This window comes from Oncorhynchus gorbuscha, linkage group LG03 (assembly GCF_021184085.1).
Source record: "Oncorhynchus gorbuscha isolate QuinsamMale2020 ecotype Even-year linkage group LG03, OgorEven_v1.0, whole genome shotgun sequence".
Taxonomy (NCBI): Eukaryota; Metazoa; Chordata; class Actinopteri; order Salmoniformes; family Salmonidae; genus Oncorhynchus; species Oncorhynchus gorbuscha.
Genome location: NC_060175.1, coordinates 72,228,013 through 72,255,636, shown reverse-complemented (window position 1 = coordinate 72,255,636; position 27,624 = coordinate 72,228,013). Strand labels below are relative to the sequence as shown.

The following is a 27,624-nucleotide window of genomic DNA, read 5'->3' as shown; positions in this document are numbered from 1 at the left end:
AGTAAGAGGGAGTTCAAAATCTATAGTATAACCTATCCTATGACAGTTACTATGACAGCCAAGCCAATGTGTGGCAGCAGTAATGCCATAGTTTCACATTTGAGCTGCAACCTATCCACAATATGGCTATATGCCCATTTAAATGTTATGATCTACCAAAATACCAAAAGGGGGGGGGGGGGGGGGGGACATTGATTGACGGCCATTCTTCAAGACTGATATTTTTGGAGTGTCTCTAGCGGTCTCTAAGCCGTCTCTATGGGGAAGCTAGCTGATGAGTGAGTTAAAGAGTTAAAGTTAGACAGAGGGACTCTTAGTAGGTTGAGAAGACAGGTGAACACCGTGTCACTGGCACCTCCATGCTGGGAGAGAGAAAACTAATTTACACCGGCTCTCACCACACTCCACCGCAGTCGCTGCCCGCTGTCAAACTCTATCGCCATGGCGATTTTGCCAGGGGGAAGCGCACACATGTCGACAGAGTAACGAACGACCTGTTGGCTAACAGGAAGGGGTTGGGGGGTGGAGTAAGTTTGCTCGCTTCTCCTTCGATTCATGGGCTTTGTGGAGTCTCAGGCTTCTTCCCAGCGCTTTATAAGACGGACAGGGATAAATCAGTCTTTCTACGCCCCTAACACCTTAACGACCTCCTAACTAGCACTGGTCATCACAAAAGCGCAGCCGGAGTAAAACTGTCGGATTTGAATTGTAGTCCGCCCGGCAACTGGGCCTGGGAGCAAAACATCAGGGCTTAGGTGTCTGGGAACGCTTTGCTCCACACAAGGCTGAAAGAAAAAAATAACTATCCAACAGACGAGACTACAGTTTCAGATAACATCCATTCAGTCTGTTGGTGTTGCTTAGGAAGTCTGCGATGTGTCTTCTATGGAAGACCATGGAAGAGAACAGTCAGTATTGCCTCTTGAGGGGATTGTATATATTGTGGGGACTTTCTGCCGTGTAGGAATATAGCTCCTCTTCAATCCTTTCTTTACAGGTTGGAGAGAGAGACTTACATTGTTTTCCATTTTGGGACCAGACACAGAAAGTGGTTGCAACCAGTTTGCTTGAGCCGCAATACAATATCCCACTTTGCAATTGGATACCTGTCAAAGGTACCAGACAGAACCGAAGAGAAGCAAACCAACCGTTCCCTTGGTATTGAAGAATGTGGTTTTAACAGTCAATAAGAGGGAAACAACACGACACATCGATTCCCACATTAACACATCTAATACTTTATACTGAAAGACAACGGATGTTGCTTCCTCGGCTGCACTAGCAAAGACAGACCGCCGGGAAGCCAGCAAACAGGCAAGCAGACAGACAGACAGACGGACAGAGTTCTCTTAGGACCAACTGCCTTGGACCAACTGTGGAGTGAGATTGGGGGGGAGCTGTGAGGTAGATACGGCCAGAGTTAGACACACGGCGTACTGAGACGGTCTTTCTTCATGGCTGGAGGGAGTGAAGTGGTGTCTGTTGGCGCTGGAGAGATAAGACAGGGAGTCCTTTCAAACAGCCAGTCAGGCTGTACTGCAGTTACCCACAGAGAAAGGGACAGAGAGGGATAGGGGAAAGAGAGAGAAAAACAGAGAGAATGGTAGGAGAAACACAGTGAAGGGGAGAGCGGAAGAGGCAGGGATAAAAGAGAAGGTGACAGAGAGAAAGGGGAGAGGAAGAAAGAAGTACAGCGGGGGTATGAAAGAAGAGCGGGAGAGGCAGAGATAAAAGGGAAGGTGACAGAGAGAGGGGAGAGGAAGAAAGAAGTACAGCGGGGGTATGAAAGAAGAGCGGGAGAGGCAGAGATAAAAGGGAAGGTGACAGAGAGAAAGGGGAGAGGAAGAAAGAAGTACAGCGGGGGTATGAAAGAAGAGTGGGAGAGGCAGAGATAAAAGGGAAGGTGACAGAGAGAGGGGAGAGGAAGAAAGAAGTACAGCGGGGGTATGAAAGAAGAGCGGGAGAGGCAGAGATAAAAGGGAAGGTGACAGAGAAAGGGGAGAGGAAGAAAGAAGTACAGCGGGAAGAGCGGGAGAGGCAGAGATATGAAAGAAGAGTGGGAGAAAGAAGCAGAGATAAAAGGGAAGGTGACAGAGAGAGGGGAGAGGAAGAAAGAAGAAGCGGGGGTACAAAGAAGAGCGGGGAGGCATAAAAGAAAGAAGAAGCGGGAGGGAGAGGCAGAGATAAAAGGGAAGGTGACAGAGAGAAAGGGGAGAGGAAGAAAGAGAGGAGAGGAAGAAAGAAGTACAGCGGGGGTATGAAAGAAGAGTGGGAGAGGCAGAGATAAAAGGGAAGGTGACAGAGAGAGGGGGAGAGGAAGAAAAAGTACAGCGGGGGGATGAAAGAAGAGCGGGAGAGGCAGAGATAAAAGGGAAGGTGACAGAGAAAGGGGAGAGGAAGAAAGAAGTACAGCGGGGGTATGAAAGAAGAGCGGGAGAGGCAGAGATAAAAGGGAAGGTGACAGAGAGAAAGGGGAGAGGAAGAAAGAAGTACAGCGGGGGTATGAAAGAAGAGCGGGAGAGGCAGAGATAAAAGGGAAGGTGACAGAGAAAGGGGAGAGGAAGAAAGAAGTACAGCGGGGGTATGAAAGAAGAGCGGGAGAGGCAGAGATAAAAGGGAAGGTGACAGAGAGAGGGGGGGTAGAAAGGAGCAAGAAGAGATAAAAGAAGGTGACAGACAGCGGGGGTATGAAAGAAGAGCAGAAGAGGCAGAGATAAAAGGGAAGGTGACAGAGAGAGGGGAGAGGAAGAAAGAAGTACAGCGGGGTATGAAAGAAGAGCGGGAGAGGCAGAGATAAAAGGGAAGGTGACAGAGAGAGGGAAGGTGAAAGAAGAGCAGAGGCAGAGATAAAAGGGAAGGTGACAGGAGAAGAAAAAGAAGTACAGCGGGGGTATGAAAGAAGAGCGGGAGATAAAAGGGAGGCAGAGATGAAAGGGAAGGTGACAGGCAGAGATAAAAGGGGGTGACAGAGGAAGAAAAAGAAGTACAGCGGGGGTATGAAAGAAGAGCGGGAGAGGCAGAGATAAAAGGGAAGGTGACAGAGAGAGAGGAAGAAAGAAGTACAGCGGGGTATGAGAAGAGAAGAGAAGGGAAGGTGACAGAGAGAGGGGAGAGGAAGAAAGAAGTACAGCGGGGTATGAAAGAAGAGCGGGAGAGGCAGAGATAAAAGGGAAGGTGACAGAGAAAGGGGAGAGGAAGAAAGAAGTACAGCGGGGGTATGAAAGAAGAGCGGGAGAGGCAGAGATAAAAGGGAAGGTGACAGAGAGAGGGGAGAGGAAGAAAGAAGTACAGCGGGGGTATGAAAGAAGAGCGGGAGAGGCAGACATAAAAGGGAAGGTGACAGAGAGAGAGGGGAGAGGAAGAAAGAAGTACAGCGAGGGTATGAAAGAAGCGCGGGAGAGGCAGGGATTAAAGGGAAGGTGACAGAGAGAGGGGAGAGGAAGAAAGAAGTACAGCGGGGGTATGAAAGAAGAGCGGGAGAGGCAGAGATAAAAGGGAAGGTGACAGAGAGAGGGGAGAGGAAGAAAGACGTACAGCGGGGGTATGAAAGAAGAGCGGGAGAGAAAGAATGAGAGTCTGAGTGTAGTCTATCAGCGGAGCGTGAGGCTCCTGGGCTCCCTCTACACACACACGAAATCGATCTTCCCCATCGATCTGTGCCCACTTTCTCCCCGTCGCACCACTACCCTCCCCCTCTAAAAAAACTCCACGTTCCACACGACTGGGCTCTCCGGAATGAGTTCTGAGGCACAGGCACTCGCTGGGCCCCCCTCTCCTCCCCGCTGCAGCGCACCGCACGGGTTGGGAGGCCGAGTGTTTACCCCTCTCTCTTGTGTCGACTCCAAGTTCAATATTAGGAGAGCTAACGCGGCTCTTCATGTTCTACTGAACGGTAACCCTGGTTAAGTGCCAGCTGCCTTCTGTCCTCCTCCACACCCCTCTTTCAATGGCTTTTTTTCATCTTTTCCCTAAAAAACACAGTTATCTCACGCTTCAGGGCCAATTTCAACAGATTTAAACAGAGAAGAGCTCCCCTTTAAAACCAAAAAATTCAAACGGTACCCGTAGACGATAGACGCTGGACTAGTGAACTAACCCACAGAAATGTGACCCCGCTCCCAAATTACCTATTTTATATGCATTTTATATAAAGCGGGGATTAATGAGTTGCTTAGGCTGGAATGTCCATAAAGGTCCATGCCGGCTGAGTTATATACACATTACAGTACAAAAACCCACTAAACTGAGCTAGAGTACTCATGCATTAAGTGGCCATGCATTGACTTGGTATCTGGAGTGGCCAGAGGCACGATCCCGGTCGCTATCTTACATTACAGACTTGAACACCAGCTTGGCTTTAATCTGCCACTACATTAATCATTATAGATCATCCAAGCACCGTGTCCCTTCAACTGGGAGGGCCACCTTAATATGTCATGGAGAAGAAGAAACATTTAGTGCTTATGACGACTTTATGAATTCCCTATGAAGCTTTTATAAGTTGTGGTTTGATTAAAGTTAGAAAAATGTGAACAAATACAATGAAATACTTGTAAAAAAAAAACATTCACTCCCCGTCTCCAGCAGATCTCTCCATCACCACAGACAACAACATCATACCAGCCAGTGTGACCTGCCTGGCCCTTCTGCACTGAAATGTCTTGAAGGGACAAATAGAATCTGTCATCCAGTTTCCCCCTGACCCTCTGCTTCTCGTCCTCCCGTGGCAAGACTGTTATTGTCTGCTCTCTCTGTTTTTTTTGCTCTCTCTAAGCGCTATTTATTCTCCTTCAAGCTCCATTGTTTCAGCGCTACGCCTATTTTTACCGGCTGCTCCCTTAAATGTCAACAAAATGTGTTTTGATATTCAAATATTTATTGTGATATTTGTGTCGGAACTGTCAAATGGAACAAGCTCTTTAATACTCAGAAGTACGATGTTTGTCATTTGGGAATTCTACTGCTGTCCAACATGTCTTGTTTTAGGCTTTGAATGCATCTTGAAGGGACTCTAGACAGGAGCATTACAGTAAGTAGTCACATAGCTTTGAAAAGTAGGATTTCTCCCCACAACTGAATAAGCTCTCATCCTTGATAGCCTCATATTCCCAATTTCTGTGAACTCTACATATACGCTTTGCCTATGCTAAGGCGAATGCTAAAACTGAATTCTCACGACTAGACATGCTATCGAGGTTTTGATGTACATCCGGTGTATATGTGGTGTATATACATATATAGATTGCATATGGATTACTGTTACAGTGCTATTTGGGTTGTTCATTGGATTCATTGCGACATTTCATGATTTCTTGTTTTTGTTTTTGTGTGTACTTGTTTGACATGGTACTGTATTGTTATGAGCCGGTAACATAAACATTTCGCTGCACCATCTATAACATCTGCTGAACTGTGTTCGTGACCAATACACTTTGATTTGATTTAAATTACCTCTCTCTCCCTCTCTCTCACTCTCTCTCTCTCTCTCTCTCTCCCTCTCTGTCCCTTCCCCACCACTCTCTCTCTCCCTTCCCTCTCTTTCGCTCCCTTCCCTCTCTCTCACTCTCTCCCTTCCCCACCCCTCTCTCTCTCTCCCTTCCATCTATCTCACTCTCTCCCCCCGCTCTCTCTCCCTTCCCTCTCTTTCGCTCCCTTCCCTCTCTCTCTCTCCCCCTTCCCCACCCCTCTCTCTCTCCCCTTCCATCTATCTCACTCTCTCCCCCCGCTCTCTCTCCCTTCCCTCTCTCTCTCTCCCTTCCCCACCCCTCTCTCTCTCTCCCTTCCATCTATCTCACTCTCTCCCCCGCTCTCTCTCCCTTCCCTCTCACTCTCTCCCTTCCCCACCCCTCTCTCTCTCTCCCTTCCCTCTCTCTCTCTCCCTTCCTTTTCTCTCTCTCGCTCTTTCTCCCCCCCCCCACACTATCTGGCAAGCCCTGTCGTCAAACAGGCCGTGCTATTAGCCAGCCCCAGTCGGCACAGCAATCAGCCAATGGATTAGCATTGTAACGATGGCACATGAGAAAAAACCTTGACAGGAAGCCCATTGTAGTGTATTGTATTCCTCTGGCTTTCAGCCCTACGAACCCCTCCCGGAGTGGCTCGGGCTGCTATGCTAATGAGTGATGAGTATGAGACATATGCTTCAATGGAGACTGCTGTTATTATACGTTCTCTCGGGACCACGGGATACAGACAGGGCCTCGAGGTGTTTGGTCGTCAGGCGCCTGGTACCGTGCCTTCAGAAAGTGTTCCTAACCCTTGACTTGTTCACATTTTGTGCTGTTACAGCCCCAACTTAAAATGGATTCAATTGAGATTTAAGAGACCATCAAAGTGGAATTACGTTTTTAGAAAGTGCTACTAATTAATACAAATCTGAAAAGCTAAATAAGTTCAGGAGTAAACATTTGCTTAACAAGTCACATAATAAGTTGCATGGACTCACTCTTTGTGCCATAACAGTGTTTAACATGATTTTTGAATGACTACCTCATCTCTGTACCCCACACATACAATTATCTGTAAGGTCTTTCAATCGAGCAGTGAATTTCAAACACAGATTTAACCACAAAGACCAGGGAGGTTTTCCAATGCCTCGCAAAGAAGGGCACTTACTAGTAGATGGGTAAAAGAAATTAAAAGCAGACACTGAATATCCTTTTGAGCATGGTGAAGTGATTAATTACACTTTGGATGGCGTATCAATACAGCCAGTCACTACAAAGATACAGGCGTCCTTCCTAACTCAGTTGCCAGAGAGGAAGGACACCGCTCAGGGATTTCACCATGAGGCCAATAGCGACAACAGTTACAGAGTGTAATGTCTGTGATAGGAGAAAACTGAGGATGGATCAACAACACTGTAGTTACTCCACAATACTAACCTAAATGACAGAGTGAAAAGAAGGAAGCCTGTACAGAATACAAAATACAAATATGCTAAAACGTGCATCCTGTTTGCAAAAAGGCAATTAAGTAAACAAATCTATTTCCTCTATGTCCTGAATACAAAGCATTATCTATGGGGCAAATCCAACACATCACGGAGTACCACTCTTCATATTTTCTAGCATAGTGGTGGATGCATCAGGTTATGGGTATGGTTGTCATTGGCAAGGCCTAAGGAGTTTTTAAAAATAAAATTAAATGGAATAGAGCTAAGCACAGGCAAAATCCTAGAGGAAAACCTGGTTCTGTCTGCTTTCCAACACTGGGAGACAAATTCACCTTTAAGGAGGATAATAACCTAAAACTCAAGGACAAATATACACTGGAGTTGCTTTCCAAGACGACAGAGTAACAGTTTTGACTTAAATCGGCATGCAAATCTATGGCCAGTCTTCAAATTGTCTCTCTAGCAATGATAAACAACCCAATTGATAGAACTTGTTATTTTTTAAAGAGTAATGTGCAAATATTGAACAATCCAGGTGTGTAAAGCTCTTAGAAACTTACCCATAAAGACTCACCTCTGTAATCGCCGCCAAAGTGATTCTAGCATGTATTGACTCAGGGATGTGAACACTTATGTAAATGAGATATTTCTGTATTTAATCTTCTATTAATTTGCAAACATTTCTAAATGCATGTTTTCACTTTGTCATTATGGTGTATTGTGTGAAGATGCGTGAACCCATGATGAGTTCAGATTTTTGTGTGGCCCCCACCCCCACCCCCACCCCCTTCACGATCATGATCTAGGCTCTGTGAGGATAATGAAGTAACGGCTCGCATTTCCCTTGCGGAGGTACAGAACATATACTATGTTGAAATGTACTGTATTGTAGTGTAATGCTAAAAGGACTCATTCTGAATGTATGAAAGAGCACTAAGGATCGCAGTGGGCTGAATAGTAGAGTCATGCTAGCTGAGTCACTATACATCAGGGTAGAGTAGTAGTCTGACTGAAACAGACTGAATAGTAGCGTATTGCTAGCTGGACTCTCCATAGATAAGGAACAAGGTACAGTAGTAGTCCACAACACTGACTGGAACAGACTGAATAGTAGCTAGCGTGACGTTAGCTGATCTCACCATACTGTAAATACAATACTTTGTGTTAGCACACAACACCGACAAACTATAATAGCTAGATAGCGTGATGCTAGCTAGCTGGACTCACCACAGGGTCCCTTGCGCAGCACCTTGATGCGTCGCTGCGTGTTGCACTGGGCCTTCTCCAGCTCGCACTCGTTGGAGTAGGTGGAGGAGTCTGAGCCGCACACGGGCGCCACAACCGACGGACAAACCATCTTCTTGCATACACACTCCGCCTTAGAGGGGTCAGCCGCTTCACGCTCACACACCGCCCCGAAGCCGCACAGCATACCTCTGCAACCTGCCCAGAGAGAGGAGGGAAACACTGTTACAATTGATCATTTTATTAAAAACATTTGACATTTCATAAAAAAATGTGCAAAGCAGTGTGTCATTTCGAAGAGGGGAAATGCGCCCAACAGGAGGACCCTTTGAAAACATAAGTGACGTTACAGAAAGTTAAACGGCCTTAGCTAACAGTTCACACTTGAGAAACATATATACCCATATTTCTATGGGTTACACAACTTTGTTAATATTCCCCATACACGAGAACATACAATATCCACCATGCACATGTAGCTTCATTGACTCCTGTAATATACACTATATATACAAAAGTATGCGGACACCCCTTCAAATGAATGGATTTGGCTATTTCAGCCAGACCCGTTGCTGACAGGTGTATACAATAGGGGCAATACAGCAATGCAATCACCATAGACAAACAATGGCCTTACTGAAAAGCTCAGTGACTCTCAACGTGGCACCGTCATAGGATGCCACCTTTACAATAAGTCATTTTGTCAAATTTCTGTTACGCTAGAGCTGCCCCAGTCAACTGTAAGTGCTGTTATTGTGAAGTGGAAACGCCTGTGGTAGGCTACACAAGTGGTAGGCCACACAAGCTCACAGAACGGGTCCGGCAAGTGCTTAAGCACGTAGCGTGTAAAGAAAAGTCTGTCCTCGGTTACAACACTCACCACCGAGTCCAAACCTCTGGAAGCAACGTTAGCACAATAACTGTTCGTCGGGAGATTCATGAAATGGGTTTCCATAGGTTTTTTGGATCCCAGGAGAACACCCCAATGCATGGTGCCAAATGTAAAGTTTGGTGGAGGAGGAATAATGGTCTGGGGCTGTTTTTCATGGTTCAAGCTATAGGCCCCTTAGTTCCAAGGGATGGAAATCTTAACACTAAAGCATACAATGACATTCTAGACGATTCTGTGCTTCCAACTTTGTGGCAACAGTTTGGGGAAGGTCTTTTCCTGTTTCAGCATGACAATGGTCCTGTGCACAAAGCGAGGTTCATACAGAAATGGTTTGTTGAGATCGGTGTGGAAGAACTTGACAGGCCTGCACAGAGCCCTGACCTCAACCCCATCGAACACCTTTGGGATTAATTGGAACACCGAATGCGAGCCAGGCCTAATCGCCTGACATCAGTGCCTGACCTCACTTCCACTCCTGTGGCTGAATGAAAGCAAGTCCCCACAGCAATGTTCCAACATTTAGCGGAAAGCCTTCCCAGAAGATTGGAGGCTGTTGTATCAGCAAAGGGGGGACCAAATCCATATTAATGCCCATGATTTTGGAATAAGATGTTTGATGAGCAGGTGTCCACATACCTTTGGTCATGTAGTGTAGATGTCAGCTTGGGACCTTAAACATACATTTATCTGGCCAGTGGCCACACATCCATAGTACTACATTACAGCTGCCTAAAACAGATGGCAACTCTCACAGGTAGTGGATTTGAATAGAAATCAATGAGACTGAGGACCAAGTGTACTCCTAGCTAAGCCTCGGTCTGGAAAGTATGATTGGTCTGGAGCGTCTGATGCCCAATGTCAGCACGGCCTCTCCGGCTGCCCCCCCACCTCCTCTCCAGTCCCCCCTTCCACCGATCCCCCCCCAGCTATGTCTTATCGCTGGTTCCCAGGCAAGGGCTAAACGCGAGGGGGCATGTCCACTCGGACTAGCCCGGCAGCTGTCTGGCTTCCTCTCACTCGCTCCTGAACACGCACACACAGGCGCACACACGTACACTGCACACACACACATACATACATACATACACACCACTGTTATGTGTGTGTGAAAGGAGAGGGTGGCTGCTGTTACAGCATCTGCTTTGGCTGCCAGCTCTCTTTCTCTTAAAGTCTAAGTCTACCATGCTCTCCCTCTCTTTCCGAGCAAAACAGTTCAGTAGAGCTGGTGCATATATTACGACGGCAGTTCGGGCAAGCAACATTTGTTCTGAAGGCAAGCCAAAGTTCGAGCCAAGGTCTTCACCCCTCTGTAGGTGACTGGTCAGCAGTAGGGATTTTTCAATAAAGTCTTTGCCGTTATTCGACGAGAGACGACTCGTTTTCATGTACATTCTTTCATTGAAAAATACTGAACCAAACATCTTAGTTAGATTCTCTTCTGGAAAATTACTATAAAATCCTGTGTTAAGACATGAGAATCAATGGATTACTTTGTGAATAGGGTAATTGTGACTATAGAGACTTTTTAATCCCACTATCTGAGGTTATTTTATTTGTCCACTGATCAGAAGGCAAAATTACCTCAGCAAAAATGTCAAAATGAATGACAGATTTATTGAGTTATCTACTTTGAGGAAGTGTATACTGGCTATGGTGTCTCAAAATGGACAAACAGTATTAATGCCGCTTTGTTCTCGCTTTTCAAGCGAAGGTCTTTTAAGGGAGTAATGGGAGGACACTCGTTCGGTTTGGCTAGCTGAGTTTAGCTGGGTGCCCGCCAAACTGAAGCATGCTGACGCCTTTACAGTGAGACAGGACAGGTGAGGGCTTCAGTTCCCAGTGGGAGACCACCTGAAGAGCTGGAGCCTGACATACCTGAGCTAGTCTCTTTTCGGTGGTTGAAGAGGGGGGAGCGAGATAGAGGGAGTGTGTGTGTGGGGGGAGGGGTTCAAATTAGGCCCAGTCACCTGACAGGTGAGAGACAAGATAGGAAGAGACTGAGAGATGAGTTGAAATCCAATCTAGCTATGTATGACGTGTAAGGACTTGTATTAACATGTTGACTGAGGTGACAAGTAGAGAAGGGCAGGTAGAGTCAAAATGCCAAGAGCTACTCTAGAACGTTAGTCAGTGAAGCACCGGCATATCTGCTGCCATGGGCTAGCAATCTGAGCTCAAAAAGACATCTCAAGCGAGGTAAGGAACTTAACACTTTACACACATCAGAATTGGCCTATATAGGGCTAAATTGAAATGTTTCTAACAGAAGAAACATGAAATGCATAACCATGGTAGCAATTGAAAGGGAACAGTTTCAAATTATTAGACCAAAGGTGAGGCTCACCTGACAAGACTGAATCCAAACATTACACTGTTGACTTGTGCATTTTACATTTACATTACTTTGTGTCGCATTTGTTGAATACAAAATCTGAAAATACTCTGGATACATTCAGTAACATGATAAGAATATTCCTGGAAATGTGGGGTAGGTGCAACATAAGACAAAAAAAAGAAAAGGCTTTGAGTGTGAGGACTAACGGGAAGCAAGTTCAGGGAAGCAAGTAAAAGGAAGCAAGTTCAGGGAAGCAAGTTCAGGGAAGCAAGTTCAGGGAGTGAGTGTTTTCATAAATAAAACAACAAACAACAGAGTCAATAACACCTGAGGAAAGAACCAAGTGGATTGACAGATATAGGGAAGATAATCAAGGAGGTGATGGAGTCCAGGTGAGTGTCATGAGGCGCGAGACATGGTGACAGGTGTGCGGGATAATCAGCAGCCTGATGACCTAGAGGCTGGAGAGGGAGTATACGTGACAACTAAAGAAGAGTCTTCAACTATAAGGTACTTTTTTTTTTGCTCTCCTAGCTGTGCTGTTGAGGAACTAGACCAAGCATCCTTGTTGTTTCGTGTGGAACACAACCCCGCATCACCACCATCACACAATTACGGTTGTTGTTTACACAATCCAAAATCAGTCCATTATAAATCCAAATCTGGGTCAGGTGGGCATGATTTGAAAGCTTGTTCTATTACCAACATGAGTATACAATACAATCTAACAGTTTTAGGCTTTCAGAAGGCAATTCAGAGAAACGGATTGTTATTTTGGAAAGTTGTGTGCATTCAGGCAGTGTGCCAAGTTGAATTTTCTTCACAATAGACAAACAGGCTCATTCTGTCCAGAACAACCCACGGTATGACACCATGTCATCTTGTAACTGTTCATAGTGATCATAAACGTTGACATGTAAACGGGAATGTGAAGTGCAGATTGGGGCTCCCCGAGTGGCGCAGTGGTCTAAGACACTATCTCAGTGCAAGAGGTGTCACTGCAGTACCTGGTTTGAACCCAGGCTGCATCACATCTGGCTGTGATTGGGAGTCCCATAGGGCTACGCACAGTCCTTCTAATTTACATCTTTTCCCTCAAGTTGCCTAATTAGCGGAAGGGATGGGGGCAACGTCTTGTCGCACGAGGTGCTCAAGTTCAGAACATCTGTTAGTCAAAACCCATACAGAGCTGTGTAGCGGAGACCCTGAGCTCTGACATCATGTAAAGCTTTTACTGTACAGCCACTGCATTCAAATGTAGGCACTTACCAGTGCCCAAATCTGCCATTTTCAACCCGTGTACGAGTGTAAAGGGTTAAGAAAAAGGACAATGTGGACGGACGAATGACACCTCATACACCAAGAGAGACGTTTCCCTCACCAGTCACATGCTAGCAACTCCAGTTCTTCATTACCCATCTACGCTAAGAGCTGTAAATGGCCTCATACGCTAGGGAAGTGTAGAGCATTTATCTGAACAGAATGTAAGCCAATTTGCTTTCAGTGCTGAATAAATAGACTAGCGGTTAGCGTGACCCCTTTCCTGCACCTTTGTCCTTGTACAAACAGTACACATTTTCTGTATCTTCTGTTCTTTGAGAAGAAAAAAAATGGGACAAGGTAAACGTTTAAACATGAACCCGGCTGTAAACTGACCCACAAGGACTGGGGATTATAATATATAGACGGTACAATAACAGGCTGGCCATGCACATCGCAGTACTGGCCACTTGTGTGGAATCTGTATTCAGTGGGTTTTCTATCGGCTGGAGGGAAGAGTGTGAGTGTGTGCTTGTGTTTGCATGTGCTTGTGTAAGGTAATCTTTCTACCCCAAGAGCTAAAAGCTTCATTTACATGCAGGTGGGTCTCTTTCTACCCTCTGGAGGAAATCCCATTTGAGAGAAGGAGCATGTCCAGTTTGTGGCTGACATGGAAGGTAATGCCTTGTCCAGGCAATGCTCACAGTGTATTTAGAGAGGTCATCCATAATACATGATTTCATGCTCTCGCTGGTGAGAAAGGGAGGTGTGGACTAATGGGGATGCGGGTAAGCTAGGGATAGCAGCTCTCACAGAAATGACAAGATAGACACTATTATTATCAGGGGTGTCAAACACATTCCAATGAGGGCCGAGTGTCTGCTTGTTTTTCCTTTTTTCCTTTCAATTAAGACTTATACAACCAGGTGAGGGGAGATCCTTACTAATTTGTGACTTTAATTCATTAATCAAGTACAAGGGTCGGAGCGAAAACCCACAGACACTCGGCCCTCCGTGGAATGAGTTTGACACAGATGTTAGACAATGCAAGAAAGTATTGTATAGTTAGAATTGTATTTTACTTTTTTATTTCACCTTTATTTAACCAGGTAGGCTAGTTGAGAACAAGTTCTCATTTGCAACTGCGACCTGGCCAAGATAAAGCATAGCAATTCGACACATACAACAACACAGAGTTACAGATGGAATAAACAAAACAGTCAATAATACAGCAGAACAAAAGAAAACAAAGATTTGATGTACAGAGAGTGCAAATGAGGTAAGATAAGGGAGTTAAGGCAATAAATAGGCCATGGTGGTGAAGTACTTACAATTTAAACACTTGAATGGTTGATGTGCAGAAGATGAATGTGCAAGTAGAGATACTGGGTTGCAAAGGGGCAAGATAAATAAATAAATACTGTATGGGGATGAGGTAGGTAGATAGATGGGCTGTTTACAGGTGCAGTGATCTGTGAGCTGCTCTGACAGCTGGTGCTTAAAGCTAGTGAGGGAGATATGAGTCTCCAGCTTCAGAGATTTTTGCAGTTTGTTCCAGTCATTGGCAGCAGAGAACTGGAAGGAAAGACGACCAAAGGAGGAATTGGCTTTGGGGGTGACCAGTGAGATATACCTGCTGGAGCGCGTGCTACGAGTGGGTGCTGCTATGGTGACCAGTGAGCTGAGATAAGACAGGGCTTTACCTAGCATAGACTTGTAGATAACCTGTATCCAGTGGGTTTGGCGACGAGTATGAAGCGAGGGCCAACCAACGAGAGCGTACAGGTCGCAATGGTGTGTAGTGTATGGGGCTTTGGTGACAAAACGGATGGCACTGTGATAGACTGCATCCAATTTGTTGAGTAGAGTGTTGGAGGCTATTTTATAGATGACATCACCGAAGTCGAGGATCGGTAGGATGGTCAGTTTACGAGGGTATGTTAGGCAGCATGAGTGAAGGATGCTTTGTTACGATATAGGAAGCCAATTCTAGATTTAATTTTGGATTGGAGATGCTTAATGTGAGTCTGGAAGGAGAGTTTACAGTCTAACCAGACACCTAGGTATTTGTAGTTGTTCACGTATTCTAAGTCAGAACTGTCCAGAGTAGTGATGCTGGACAGGCGAGCAGGGATCAGTTGAATAGCATGCATTTAGTTTTCTCTGCGTTTAAGAGCAGTTGAAGGCCACGGAAGGAGAGTTGTATGGCATTGAAGCTCGTCTGGAGGTTAGTTAACACAGTGTCCAAAGAGGGGCCAGAAGTATAGAGAATGGTGTCGTCTGCGTAGAGGTGTACCAGAGAATCACCAGCAGCAAGAGCAACATCATTGATGTATACAGAGAAGAGGATCGGCCCGAGGATTGAACCCTGTGGTACCCCCATAGAGACTGCCAGAGGTCCGGACAACAGGCCCTCCGATTTGACACACTGAACTCTATCAGAGAAGTAGTTGGTAAACCAGGCGAGGCAATCATTTGAGAAACCAAGGCTGTCGAGTCTGCCAATAAGAATGTGGTGATTGACAGAGTCGAAAGTCTTGGCCAGGTCGATGAATACGGCTGCACAGTAATGTCTCTTATCGATGGCGGTTATGATGCCGTTTAGGACCTTGAGCGTGGCTGAGGTGCACCCATGACCAGCTCTGAAACCAGATTGCATAGTGGAGAAGGTACGGTGGGATTCGAAATCTGTTTGTTAACTTGGCTTTCGAAGACCTTAGGAAGACAGGGTAGGATAGATATATGTCTGTAGCAGTTTGGGTATAGAGTGTCACCCCCTTTGAAGAGGGGGATGACCGTGGCAGCTTTCCAATCTTTGGGAATCTCAGACGATACGAAACAGAGGTTGAACAGGCTTGTAATAGGGGTATAACTTCCACTGTGTGTAACATTAATGATGTGTCTTTATATTCTGGGACCATAACAGTAGAACTGTGTGATGTCTGGTGAATTGTTTGCCTATCTGAAAAGCAATACACATAATAATGGGGTGAGTATGAAGATTTAAACCAGAGATCTGTATATATTGACAAGATGCTCATGTCTCCTCCCTAACAGTGGGAGTCGTTGTCCCAAAGGCTGGAAGGCAGGCGACAAGCTTAGGTCCAAAATAAAACCATAGAAACGCATTGAGATTATATTGGACAGATTTTGGCGAGCGATTTTGGCGAGCGTGAAACCTCTCACTTCACCTTTCCTCTCTGCTTAAACGCTTCAAGACTGACTTGACAAATCCAAAATTGCCCATTTGGTAAACATCACAAGGTTTCTATTCCACAAGTTCCGTGTTTGGTCAAGAGGATCAGGAGGAAGGAGATTAATAAATACGTGAGACGGTTATCCCTGAACTTTACACGGGTGTAAAGAATAGCGAATGGACTTTTCCTGTGAGATTAAAAAACAAAAATGGCTCATTATTAAATAACTATTCTGGTTTGGCCTATGCTATCTATATTGGATTAAAGCGGCAGAGCTTAAGAGGCATATTGGAGTGCAGACCTGAGTTAAAATACTATTTCAGTTTGCCTTATGAAACCAGAAAGTCTAAAAAATGCAAGCCAGGGATTGCATGAGTTAACTATCTCCAGGTGTTGTGTGGCTGTTTCCCTGTGTCACTGTGCCAAAAGGCTATCGGAACACGGGGAAACGTTGCCATGGAGACTGTCATCCACTTAATGGGCGCGAGGCAGTCATCACATCTGGTTTCAAAATGGAAACTCCAGACCCATTCACAGGTGACTATTTACACACTCCAGAGCGGCGACTGCACAAATCTTGATAAGTTAAGAAAAGCTGTTTTTCCTTCCATCATTCCGTCGGTGAATGCGTGAGCCCCCGGTGCATTTGCTCCTCGATTCCCTTTTGGTTTAGAATAATCTCATTTTGAACATCATTTAGAATTTTGTTGAGAAACAGTAAGATTACGCACTATATTTGCTCCAGCCCTATATGTTCTGCCTCTGGCTGAATGCGATGCACTCAGAGGTAGGCAATTGATTCATAGAATGGCAAACTTGAGCGTCGGCCTGCCGCTCCATCGATAACGCCATTTACAGCAACGCGCCAGAAGGACCGGGAGAGATGCACTATGTCACTTCGAATAAATACGGTCTAGTTGCGCCCACTGTCTGTAAAATACATCTGCTTAAAACTTCCATTGATCTTCTACTTACAGGCTCCCAGGAGACTGATGGGAGTCAATTATTGATTGCGCAGCAATCATAGAAAGAACAGCTAGTAGGTAAACATCTGCTTAACACAGCAGTGGGAGGTAGAAGAAGAGACAGATTTTCATACTTTACAAACAACTTTTTATTTCTTGTGCTACTTTCTACGATGTCATCCCAACGAACTAAATTAAGGTATAAAGCGAGTGTGAGGTATTTCTCCTTCAATCCCCTTCTGGTCTAAGATAGTGTGTGTGTGTGTATGTGGAATGTGTGTGTAGGCTTGTATTTTCTCATTTCCACGTATAAAAGGGCAATCAATTCCCCTCCTGCTCATTGAGCTTCCTGGGCTGAGCGGGGTTGCTGACCCGGCTTACACCCGCATCAATGTATTATTTACCGCGCGCACACACACGCACATGCACACACACCGGCTCAGCTAAACAACAAACATTCCCACACTGTTTTCCAGACACAGACAGAAAAAGAGAAGGATGGGAGATGTAGTGAGAGGAAGAGGATGGCGAGAGAGGTGGTAATGAGGGAGAGGGAATGAGACAGAATGTGCAAGAGGAGATGAGCAGAGTTGAGAGAGATAAATAGAGAGAGCAAGAGAAGATGGGGAGCGGGAAGGAGAGAGAGAGAGAGGTTGGAATGAAGGAAAGGAAAGAGGCGGAGGAAGAGAGAGAGCTTAAAGAGAGGGAAGGAGAGTGAGAGGTTATAGAGAGAGGGAAGGAGAGTGAGAGGTTATAGAGAGAGGGAAGGAGAGTGAGAGGTCAGAGAGAGGGAAGGAGAGGGAGAGGTTAGAGAGAGGGAAGAAGAGGGAGAGATTAGAGAGAGGGAAGGAGAGTGAGAGGGAAGGAAAGTGAGAGGTTAGAGAGAGGGAAGGAGCGATAGAGATGTTAGAGAGAGGGAAGGAGAGTGAGAGGTCAGAGAGAGGGAAGGAGAAGGAGAGGTTAGAGAGAGGGAAGGAGAGTGAGAGGTTAGAGAGAGGGAAGGAGAGTGAGAGGTTAGAGAGAGGGAAGGAGCGATAGAGATGTTAGAGAGAGGGAAGGAGAGTGAGAGGTTAGAGAGAGGGAAGGAGCGATAGAGATGTTAGAGAGAGGGAAGGAGAGTGAGAGGTTAGAGAGAGGGAAGGAGAGTGAGGTTAGAGAGAGGGAAGGAGAGTGAGAGGTTAGAGAGAGGGAAGGAGCGATAGAGATGTTAGAGAGAGGGAAGGAGCGATAGAGATGTTAGAGAGAGGGCAGGGAGAGGAAAGGATAGAAAGAGGGAAGGAGAGGGAGGGGGAGGGAGAAAAGATAGAGAGCAAAGAGGAAATAAAATAGTACTAAATAGGAGAAAGAATGTAAAACATACATTACCCCTGCATTGTTTTCTCTCAGTGTTTCCAACAGTCTATTCCTTGGGTTCCCAAACTTATTTGGCCCACGACCCCATTTTGATATCTTTACATTCTCATGACCCCAACCATATGAACAAAAATTATATAATTAACAGCCAATGTTTACTTGTTTAAATTGTGACTATGACAGCCAATTGCAAAACATTCTAACAGTATTCGATTGTATTCTCAACTCACCATCATATACTATTAATGTGGGGCTATGACAGTCAATTTCAAATTAGTCTGACATAATTTACTTTGTCTCACTAACACTAATGAGATGGGTGTGCTTGATGCATGTCGCGTTGGAGCTTCTCAAAGTCAGGGGGCGTGGTCGACAGAGCGCATCTCATCTCTCCTATCACATCCAACCTGGATCGATGTTTGTTTTTAATACAGACGAGCGCACTGAATCAGCGTACCATCAGTTTTGATGCTCGGACGCTAATCCCTTTGAGTCAGGAACCAAAACTCCTCCATAGTAACCCGTAAATGTGTTGTCTGCAGCATTCGGTCACATGACAGCTCGATAAGCTGTTCGATTTCACTTACCGGCATGTCAACTGAGCCAGGATCACAGTCAAACGGATCATTTCGCTGATTCGGTCACTCATCTGTAGATTTGTTTTTGTATTTCCCCTGCATGCTTGCATTCAGTTTGTTCAGTTTCCCAAATATCTATGTTACAAAGACAAGGAGACACCTTTCCTTTTCATCACACAGAAAGTCAACGGTCTGTTTTTTTTAACATCCATTGCGAATGACAATAGTTCCTCTCTCAATTCGAAAAATATTTCCAACACTCCACTTCCATAACCACCAAGCTTCGATGTGAAATAGAACACTGTCATGCTCTGATTCCATATCTCCACATAGATTTGCGAACAAGCTTGAGCGAAGTAGTTTACAATCAAAGTTACCTTCTGCGTATCTCTGAGTTCTGCGCTCAACTCTTTTGCTGCCAGTTGCTCTCTGTGTATCCAGAAGGAGACACATTCACAACTCGAGTGCCGAGGCCTGCCCGCTGTCCTGTGATAGATGGAGCAGAGCCCCATCTGTGCAAAAGCCCACCATTTGATCCCATGAAATATGTTTTCCGTCAATATAGACACGCAGCACACTGAACATCCCCAGGAATTGTGAGACAGAAAAGGCCTGTCTTTGTGAATAGCATCCCCCGACGTGTAGAAAACAAAAGTCAATGCGTGGGCATCTCGGCCCTCACAGCTAACGTCCATTTGGAGAGCATAAGCTGGGGAGTTTTTGAGTCGTTCAGTCAGTTTCCTCTGGAGTGCTAGCATCAATTCTTAGTTTCACAGTGTTATCTGACAAAGGCACTGATGTGAGTTTCTGTGCCTCTGCCTCCCCCACACTGTTTTCACCATATCAATTGCGGCAGGTAATATCAAAGTCTCTGCAATAGTGTGTGGTTTCGTCTAGTGGTTAGAGTGTTGGGCCAGTAACAGAAAGGTTGCTGGATCTAATCCTCGTGCTGACAAGGTACAAATCTGTCCTTCTGCCCCTGATCAAGGCAGTTAACCCACTGTTCCCCGGGCGCCGAAGACGTAGATGTCGATTAAGGCAGCCCTCCTGTAACGGTTCTCCTCGTCATCTGAGGAAGAGTAGTCAAGATCGGACCAATTTACAGCGTGGTATGAGTCCATGTCAATGTTTAATAAATCAACTGAACACTGAATAACAAAATAACAAAGTGAGTGAACGAAACAGTCCTGTAAGGTGCAACAACACAAAACAGAAAACAACTACCCACAACTCGATTGGGAAAAACAGGCTGCCTAAGTATGGTTCTCAATCAGAGACAACGATTGACAGCTGCCTCTGATTGGGAACCACACCAGGCCAAACACATAGAAATACAAACATAGAACAAAACATAGAATGCCCACCCCAACTCACGCCCTGACCAACCTAAAAATAGAGACATAAACAAAGGAACTAAGGTGAGGACGTGACACCTCCGCCCTTCTCTGATTCAGAGGGGTTGGGTTAAGTGTGGGAGACACATTTCAGTTGATGGCATTCAGTTGTACAACTGACTAGGTATCCCCCTTTCATAGAGTAGCGGGTTTAGCCAGTAATCGCAGGAATGATTCAAGTGCAATGTTCAAGTGCAGCCCTTTCCCACAAGGCTGTTCTCTGGTTGAATTTGAACTTTTAGATTGGAATCATTTTCATTTAGATTTTTAAGTTTCGCCATATTACAATAATTATGAGAGACAAAGACAATATTGTAATAAATAAAAAATATTGTAATAGAAAAAATATATATATATATGACGTATGACGTTAGTTGACCGTATTTTATGTTTTTGAATAATACAGGATCAAAATATGCTTCATAAGTAGTGCATGATCCTAGGGTGGAAACAAATACATTCTAAGTGGTTTTAATGGGTCTTTTTTCAAAGAAATGTATACTGTTCAATTCAACTTCAACCTAAAATAATTTCCCGCATTTCCATACATTCCTGCATTTCCTGCACTCATTTCATCACTGCCACCTAAAGCTATACGATATGGGGCATTTTTAACCAAATGTTGCAATTGCGATTTGACTTGCAATTTAGATCAAAACACTTGTTGGAATCATGGAAATAGAATGATTATCTAATTTTATAGTTAGAATATAAATAATAGTGGGCATGTTGAATACAGTGTTGTTTGATATGATAACAAATGAAAATGCCAGGGTTGAGTTATTGTGACAGGGAAGGAAACAAAGTGATGGTCAGTGTTTCCTAGGGGACATGCTTTGCCTATTTTTTTTAAAGATTTAGAAGATACTGTTGCACAAACAACATGCTTATTTAGGCCTACACCAGCACTGGTATCAGACTGTATTAGCTAGCTACATTTGCTCTGACTCAATACATTTATTAGCTAGCTAGCCAGCGAACTAGCGGTTAGCATTAGCAGCTAACACAATTTAGCTAAAACTTGCTAAGAAAAGACAGACTAGCTGTTTGCAGATGAAAGAAACACAAACAAATAGTGTAATTGTGGATTTATATTAAGAAGCAAAAGTGGAAACAACATTGTTGCATGTGCTGCGTTGATCATGCAGGCTGAACACAAGTGTCGTGTGGTCGAGCAACAACAAACGACTCCTTGAGTGACGGGTCTGTGTGGAAAGCAGCATGGAGAGAAAGAGAGAGAGCAGAGTGGGATGACTCAAGTAGTGGTGTAAACTATAAAAACACACAGCGTATCACACTTAACAAACCAAACATTCAAATACCGATATAGAAGGTAAAGTAAAATCCCAAACCAGTAAGTTCATCAATAGCCGGTATATAGTCAAATACAGTACACTGCACAGCCCTAGTCATAACATAGGTCATAAGCAGTCATAACTGATATGACCGGTTAAGACCAGTGATCCTGTACGCTCTTGTTGGCTGGTCCTGGCTACATATTCGTCACCAAACCCACTGGCTCCAGGTCATCTATAAGTCTTTGCCATGTATAGCTCCGCCTTATCTCAGCTCACTGGTCACCATAGCAACACCCACCCGTAGCACGCGCTCCAGCAGGTATATTTCACTGGTCATCCCCAAAGCCAACACATCTTTACCCACCTTTCCTTCCAGTTCTCTGCAGCCAATGACTGGAACGAATTGGAAAAATCACTGAAGTTGGAGACTTATATCTCCCTCACTAACTTTAAGCGTCAGCTGTCAGAGCATCTTACCGATCGCTGCAGCTGTATACAGCCCATCTGTAAATAGCCCATCCAACCAACTACCTACCTCATTCCTATATTTGTTTTTGTTTTTCTGTTCTTTTGCACACCAGTATTTTTTTCTACTTGCACATCCCCATCTGCACATATCACTCCGGTGTAAATTGCTCAATTGTAATTACTTCGCTACTATTGGCCTAATTATTTCCTTACCTCCTTACTTCATTTGCACACACTGTATACAGATTTTTCTATTGTGTTATTGACTGTGCATTTGTTTATCCCATGTGTAACTCTGTGTTGTTGTTTGTGTCGCACTGCTTTGCTTTATCTTGGCCAGGTCGCAGTTGTAAAAGAGAACTTGTTCTCAACTGACCTACCCGGTTAAATAAAGGTGAAATAAAAAATACAACATGGCTGTGACACAGATTATGTCAGATTTACTAGGTGTATTTCAGTTGAAAATAACTTCATTATTTTACAGTGTAATATCAGAGGAATTGAACACCATCGGTGATAATGCTTGATTAAAATAAGGCAGTTGGGATACTCTGCATCGTTGTGTGCCAGTGAGCGAGAGAAAGAGCAGCGAGTGAGAGAGAGGCAGTGAGAGGGAGAGAGTGAGATATATAGTTAGAGAGTGGGTGAGGATGAGAGAACGTGTGAGTGAGAGGTGAGGACGAGAGAAAGAAAGGAAGGAAGAGAGGAAGTTGGCTGGACATTTTCCTCATTAACACCTCAGAGATAGCGACAGAGAGAGAGAGAGAGAGCAGGGGCCCCGGGCCCCCAGTCTAAATAATGGTGATGTGATGACAGGGCCCATAATATTCTGTCACCCTTCATCTCCGCCACAGAGGAAAGAGGAGAGCAGCGTGGCTCTGAAAAGATTACAACTTCCTGCAATATACATGAATATATCACCTGGCGCCTGCCAGTTCCACGCACACAGACACTCGCGCTTTCGCACACACACACACACACACACACAGCTACGCGAAATTCAATAATTCAACTCATCCAAGAGCTCGTTGGAGAAGAGTGCTGTCTCTCTCTTTCCCTCTCTCACTCTGTTTCTCATTCTCCATCTGAATATGACTTTAAGCCCTCTCGAACGAGTCCCCCAGGTTTGGGTGTGTATCCTTTCAGACACACACGTCGTCGTGTTGCTTTGGGGGTTTTGCTTTCGGTGAGATGCACACATACATACTCGCGCATGAGCACACACCATAGCCTCACGGAATCTAACGTCATCCCTACACACTTTCTCTCGCTTGCCGTTTTCCATCTTGCACTTGTGCTCTCGCTCTGTCTCTCTCCCTTTCTCTCTGTCTCTTCACCTGGTATTTCATCATCAAGCTTTTTTATTTTAGATGAAAAAAAGAGAGAGCGTAGAGGAGAAAAGGTTGAGGAGGAATCTGCCTACCAGTCAGTCAGTGTGTCACAGTATGGGGGCCAAAGGCATTCTCCCATCCCCAATAAGACAGCCTCATCTCCACCATGGCTCCACAACTCCACGCAGTTTCCTACAGAGAAAGGGGTGTTGGAGGAAACTGCTTCTCCATGCTGGCTCTACAATTGTGGGTGATGAGGGACTTCAGGGGTCCTTACTGGAGAGGGCCCAAGCCAGTGGCAGATGGCGTCACTCTGTACTCCGAGGAACCTGGGGGGAGGCTATTGAGTGTGTGTGTGTGTGTGTGTGTGTGTGTGTGTGTGTGTGTGTGTGTGTGTGTGTGTGTGTGTGTGTGTGTGTGTGTGTGTGTGTGTGTGTGTGTGTGTGTGTGTGTGTGTGTGTGTGTGTGTGTGTGTGTGTGTGTGTGCACGTCTGTGCGTGTACTCATTCAGAGCCAGTATTCTGGAGCCCTATTTGATGCAGGGATGGTTTCACTGGATGAAAGGAGTAGTGTCCTCCTTATGTTTCTCCATGCTCTTCCTAATCACTGTTGGGCAAGAATAGGATAGAGTAATGTTTTTTAGAGTGAGGGGGGATTTTGAGGTAGCCTTGCAACACCCAAAATGATGTTTGAAGTGAAACAGAACTATCACGCGATCAGGCTGGTCTCGCCAGGCTAATTCTAAGGTGGTTTGAAGATGCTCAACCCTGCATTGTATTTGTGTTGTTAAACTTTGGCGTTTACTTAGTTAGTTAGTTTTTACCACTGAAACAGAAAGGAGAGGAAATCTTGGTAATGAGATAGAAAAAAGCAGATCCATAAAATTGCTCTGATTTGGCGCCCTATAAAGAACCTCCTATAAAGAACCTCCTATAAAGCCCTCTCCCTCCTCTGCCCGCTCCCCCTCCAGACAAAGCTCTCCATCACTCTCCTCCCCTCCCTCCATGCTCTGATCGATAACCGCGGCCCAGAGATCAATACTTCCACAAATCACTTCATTTTCTATTTTTCTCCCTCTCTCTCCCTGGCTCTTCTCCCAGCCGGCTGAGGTGGTGAGAAAAAAGGAGGCTGTCATTGTAAAATGCAACCGAGCCCTCTTCACTCTCTTCCTCCCCTCCTTCATTCACTCCCATGCTGCCACAAACCAAAGAGGACTAACACGCACACACCGAGTCACACACCGAGACACACACCGAGACACACACCGAGACACACAATGAGACACACACTGAGACATACACCGAGACACACACCGAGACACACACCGAGACACACACTGACACAAATTGAGACACACACTGAGACACACATAATGAGACACACACCGAGACATACACCGAGACACACACCGAGACACACACTGACACAAATTGAGACACACACTGAGACACACACTGACACAAATTGAGACACACACTGAGACACATAATGAGACACACACCGAGACACACACCGAGACACACACCGAGACACACACCGAGACACACACTGACACAAATTGAGACACACACTGAGACACATAATGAGACACACACCGAGACACACACCGACACAAATTGAGACACACACTGAGACACATAATGAGACACACACTGAGACATACACTGAGACACACACTGAGACACATAATGAGACACACACTGAGACATACACCGAGACACACACCGAGACACACACCGAGACACACACTGACACAAATTGAGACACACACTGAGACACACATAATGAGACACACACCGAAACATACACCGAGACACACACCGAGACACACACTGACACAAATTGAGACACACACTGAGACACACACTGACACAAATTGAGACACACACTGAGACACATAATGAGACACACACCGAGACACACACCGAGACACACACTGACACAAATTGAGACACACACTGAGACACATAATGAGACACACACTGACACAAATTGAGACACACACTGAGACACATAATGAGACACACACCGAGACACACACCGACACAAATTGAGACACACACTGAGACACATAATGAGACACACACTGAGACACATAATGAGACACACACTGAGACATACACTGAGACACACACTGAGACACATAATGAGACACACACTGAGACATACACTGAGACACACACTGAGACACATAATGAGACACACACTGAGACATACACTGAGACACACACCGAGACACACACCGAGACACACACTGACACAAATTGAGACACACACTGAGACACATAATGAGACACACACTGAGACATACACCGAGACACACACTGAGACACACACCGAGACACACACTGACACAAATTGAGACACACACTGAGACACATAATGAGACACACACTGAGACATACACCGAGACACACACCGAGACACACACCGAGACACACACTGACACAAATTGAGACACACACTGAGACACACAATGAGACACACACTGAGACATACACCGAGACTCACACCGAGACACACACCGAGACACACACTGACACAAATTGAGACACACACTGAGACACACATAATGAGACACACACCGAGACATACACCGAGACACACACCGAGACACACACCGAGACACACACTGACACAAATTGAGACACACACTGAGACACACACTGACACAAATTGAGACACACACTGAGACACATAATGAGACACACACCGAGACACACACCGAGACACACACCGAGACACACACCGAGACACACACTGACACAAATTGAGACACACACTGAGACACATAATGAGACACACACCGAGACACACACCGACACAAATTGAGACACACACTGAGACACATAATGAGACACACACTGAGACACATAATGAGACACACACTGAGACATACACTGAGACACACACTGAGACACATAATGAGACACACACTGAGACATACACTGAGACACACACTGAGACACATAATGAGACACATAATGAGACACACACTGAGACATACACTGAGACACACACCGAGACACACACCGAGACACACACTGACACAAATTGAGACACACACTGAGACACATAATGAGACACACACTGAGACACACACTGAGACACATAATGAGACACACACTGAGACATACACTGAGACACACACTGAGACACATAATGAGACACACACTGAGACATACACTGAGACACACACCGAGACACACACCGAGACACACACTGACACAAATTGAGACACACACTGAGACACATAATGAGACACACACTGAGACATACACCGAGACACACACCGAGACACACACTGACACAAATTGAGACACACACTGAGACACATAATGAGACACACACTGAGACATACACAGAGACACACACCGAGACACACACTGACACAAATTGAGACACACACTGAGACACACACTGAGACACACACCGAGACACACACTGAGACACATAATGAGACACACACTGAGACATACACCGAGACACACACCGAGACACACACCGAGACACACACTGACACAAATTGAGACACACACTGAGACACATAATGAGACACACACCGACACACATAATGAGACACAACAAAGAGGGAGTAAGCAGCAAATAAGGCCCATCAGAAGGAGTCCGGTATTTCAGAGGATGTAAAGCCGACCCCCTCTCTTTTTCTCCCTCCCTCTCTTCCCTATCTCTTTCCCATCTCTCTCTCTCTCCCTCATCTCTTTCCCATCTCTCACTCTCCCTCTTCTCTTTCCCATCTCTCTCTCTCTCTCTTCAACTATCTCTTTCCCATCTCTCTCTCCCCCTCTTCCCTATCTCTTTCCCATCTCTCTCTCTCTCCCTCATCTCTTTCCCATCTCTCACTCTCCCTCTTCTCTTTCCCATCTCTCTCTCTCTCCCTCATCTCTTTCCCATCTCTCTCTCTCCCTCATCTCTTTCCCATCTCTCACTCTCCCTCTTCTCTTTCCCATCTCTCTCTCCCTCTCTTCAACTATCTATTTCACATCTCTCTCCCTCTATTCCCTATCTTTTCCCATCTCTCTCTCCCTCTCTTCCCCATCTCTCTCTCCCTCTCTTCCCCATCTCTCTCTCCCTCTCTTTCCCATCTCTCTCTCTCCCTCTCTTTCCCATCTCTCTCTCTCTCCCTCTCTTCCCCATCTCTTTCCCATCTCTCTCCCTCTATTCCCTATCTCTTTCCCATCTCTCCCTCTCTCTCCCTCTCTTTCCCATCTCTCTCTCCCTCTCTTTCCCATCTCTCTCTCTCTCCCTCATCTCTTTCCCATCTCTCACTCTCCCTCTTCTCTTTCCCATCTCTCTCTCTCTCTCTTCAACTATCTCTTTCCCATCTCTCTCTCCCCCTCTTCCCTATCTCTTTCCCATCTCTCTCTCTCTCCCTCATCTCTTTCCCATCTC

General features: G+C 45.4%; 1 protein-coding gene across 1 annotated transcript in view; it reads right to left on the bottom strand.

Moving 5' to 3' along the window:
* The window catches only part of LOC124031853 (agrin-like), a 298,853-nt gene that overhangs the window by 101,376 nt on the left and 169,853 nt on the right, over positions 1 to 27,624 (bottom strand). Inside the window, 1 exon segment of the mRNA XM_046343616.1 lies at positions 8,123 to 8,338. Within this exon segment, the coding sequence (XP_046199572.1) occupies positions 8,123 to 8,338 (216 nt within the window).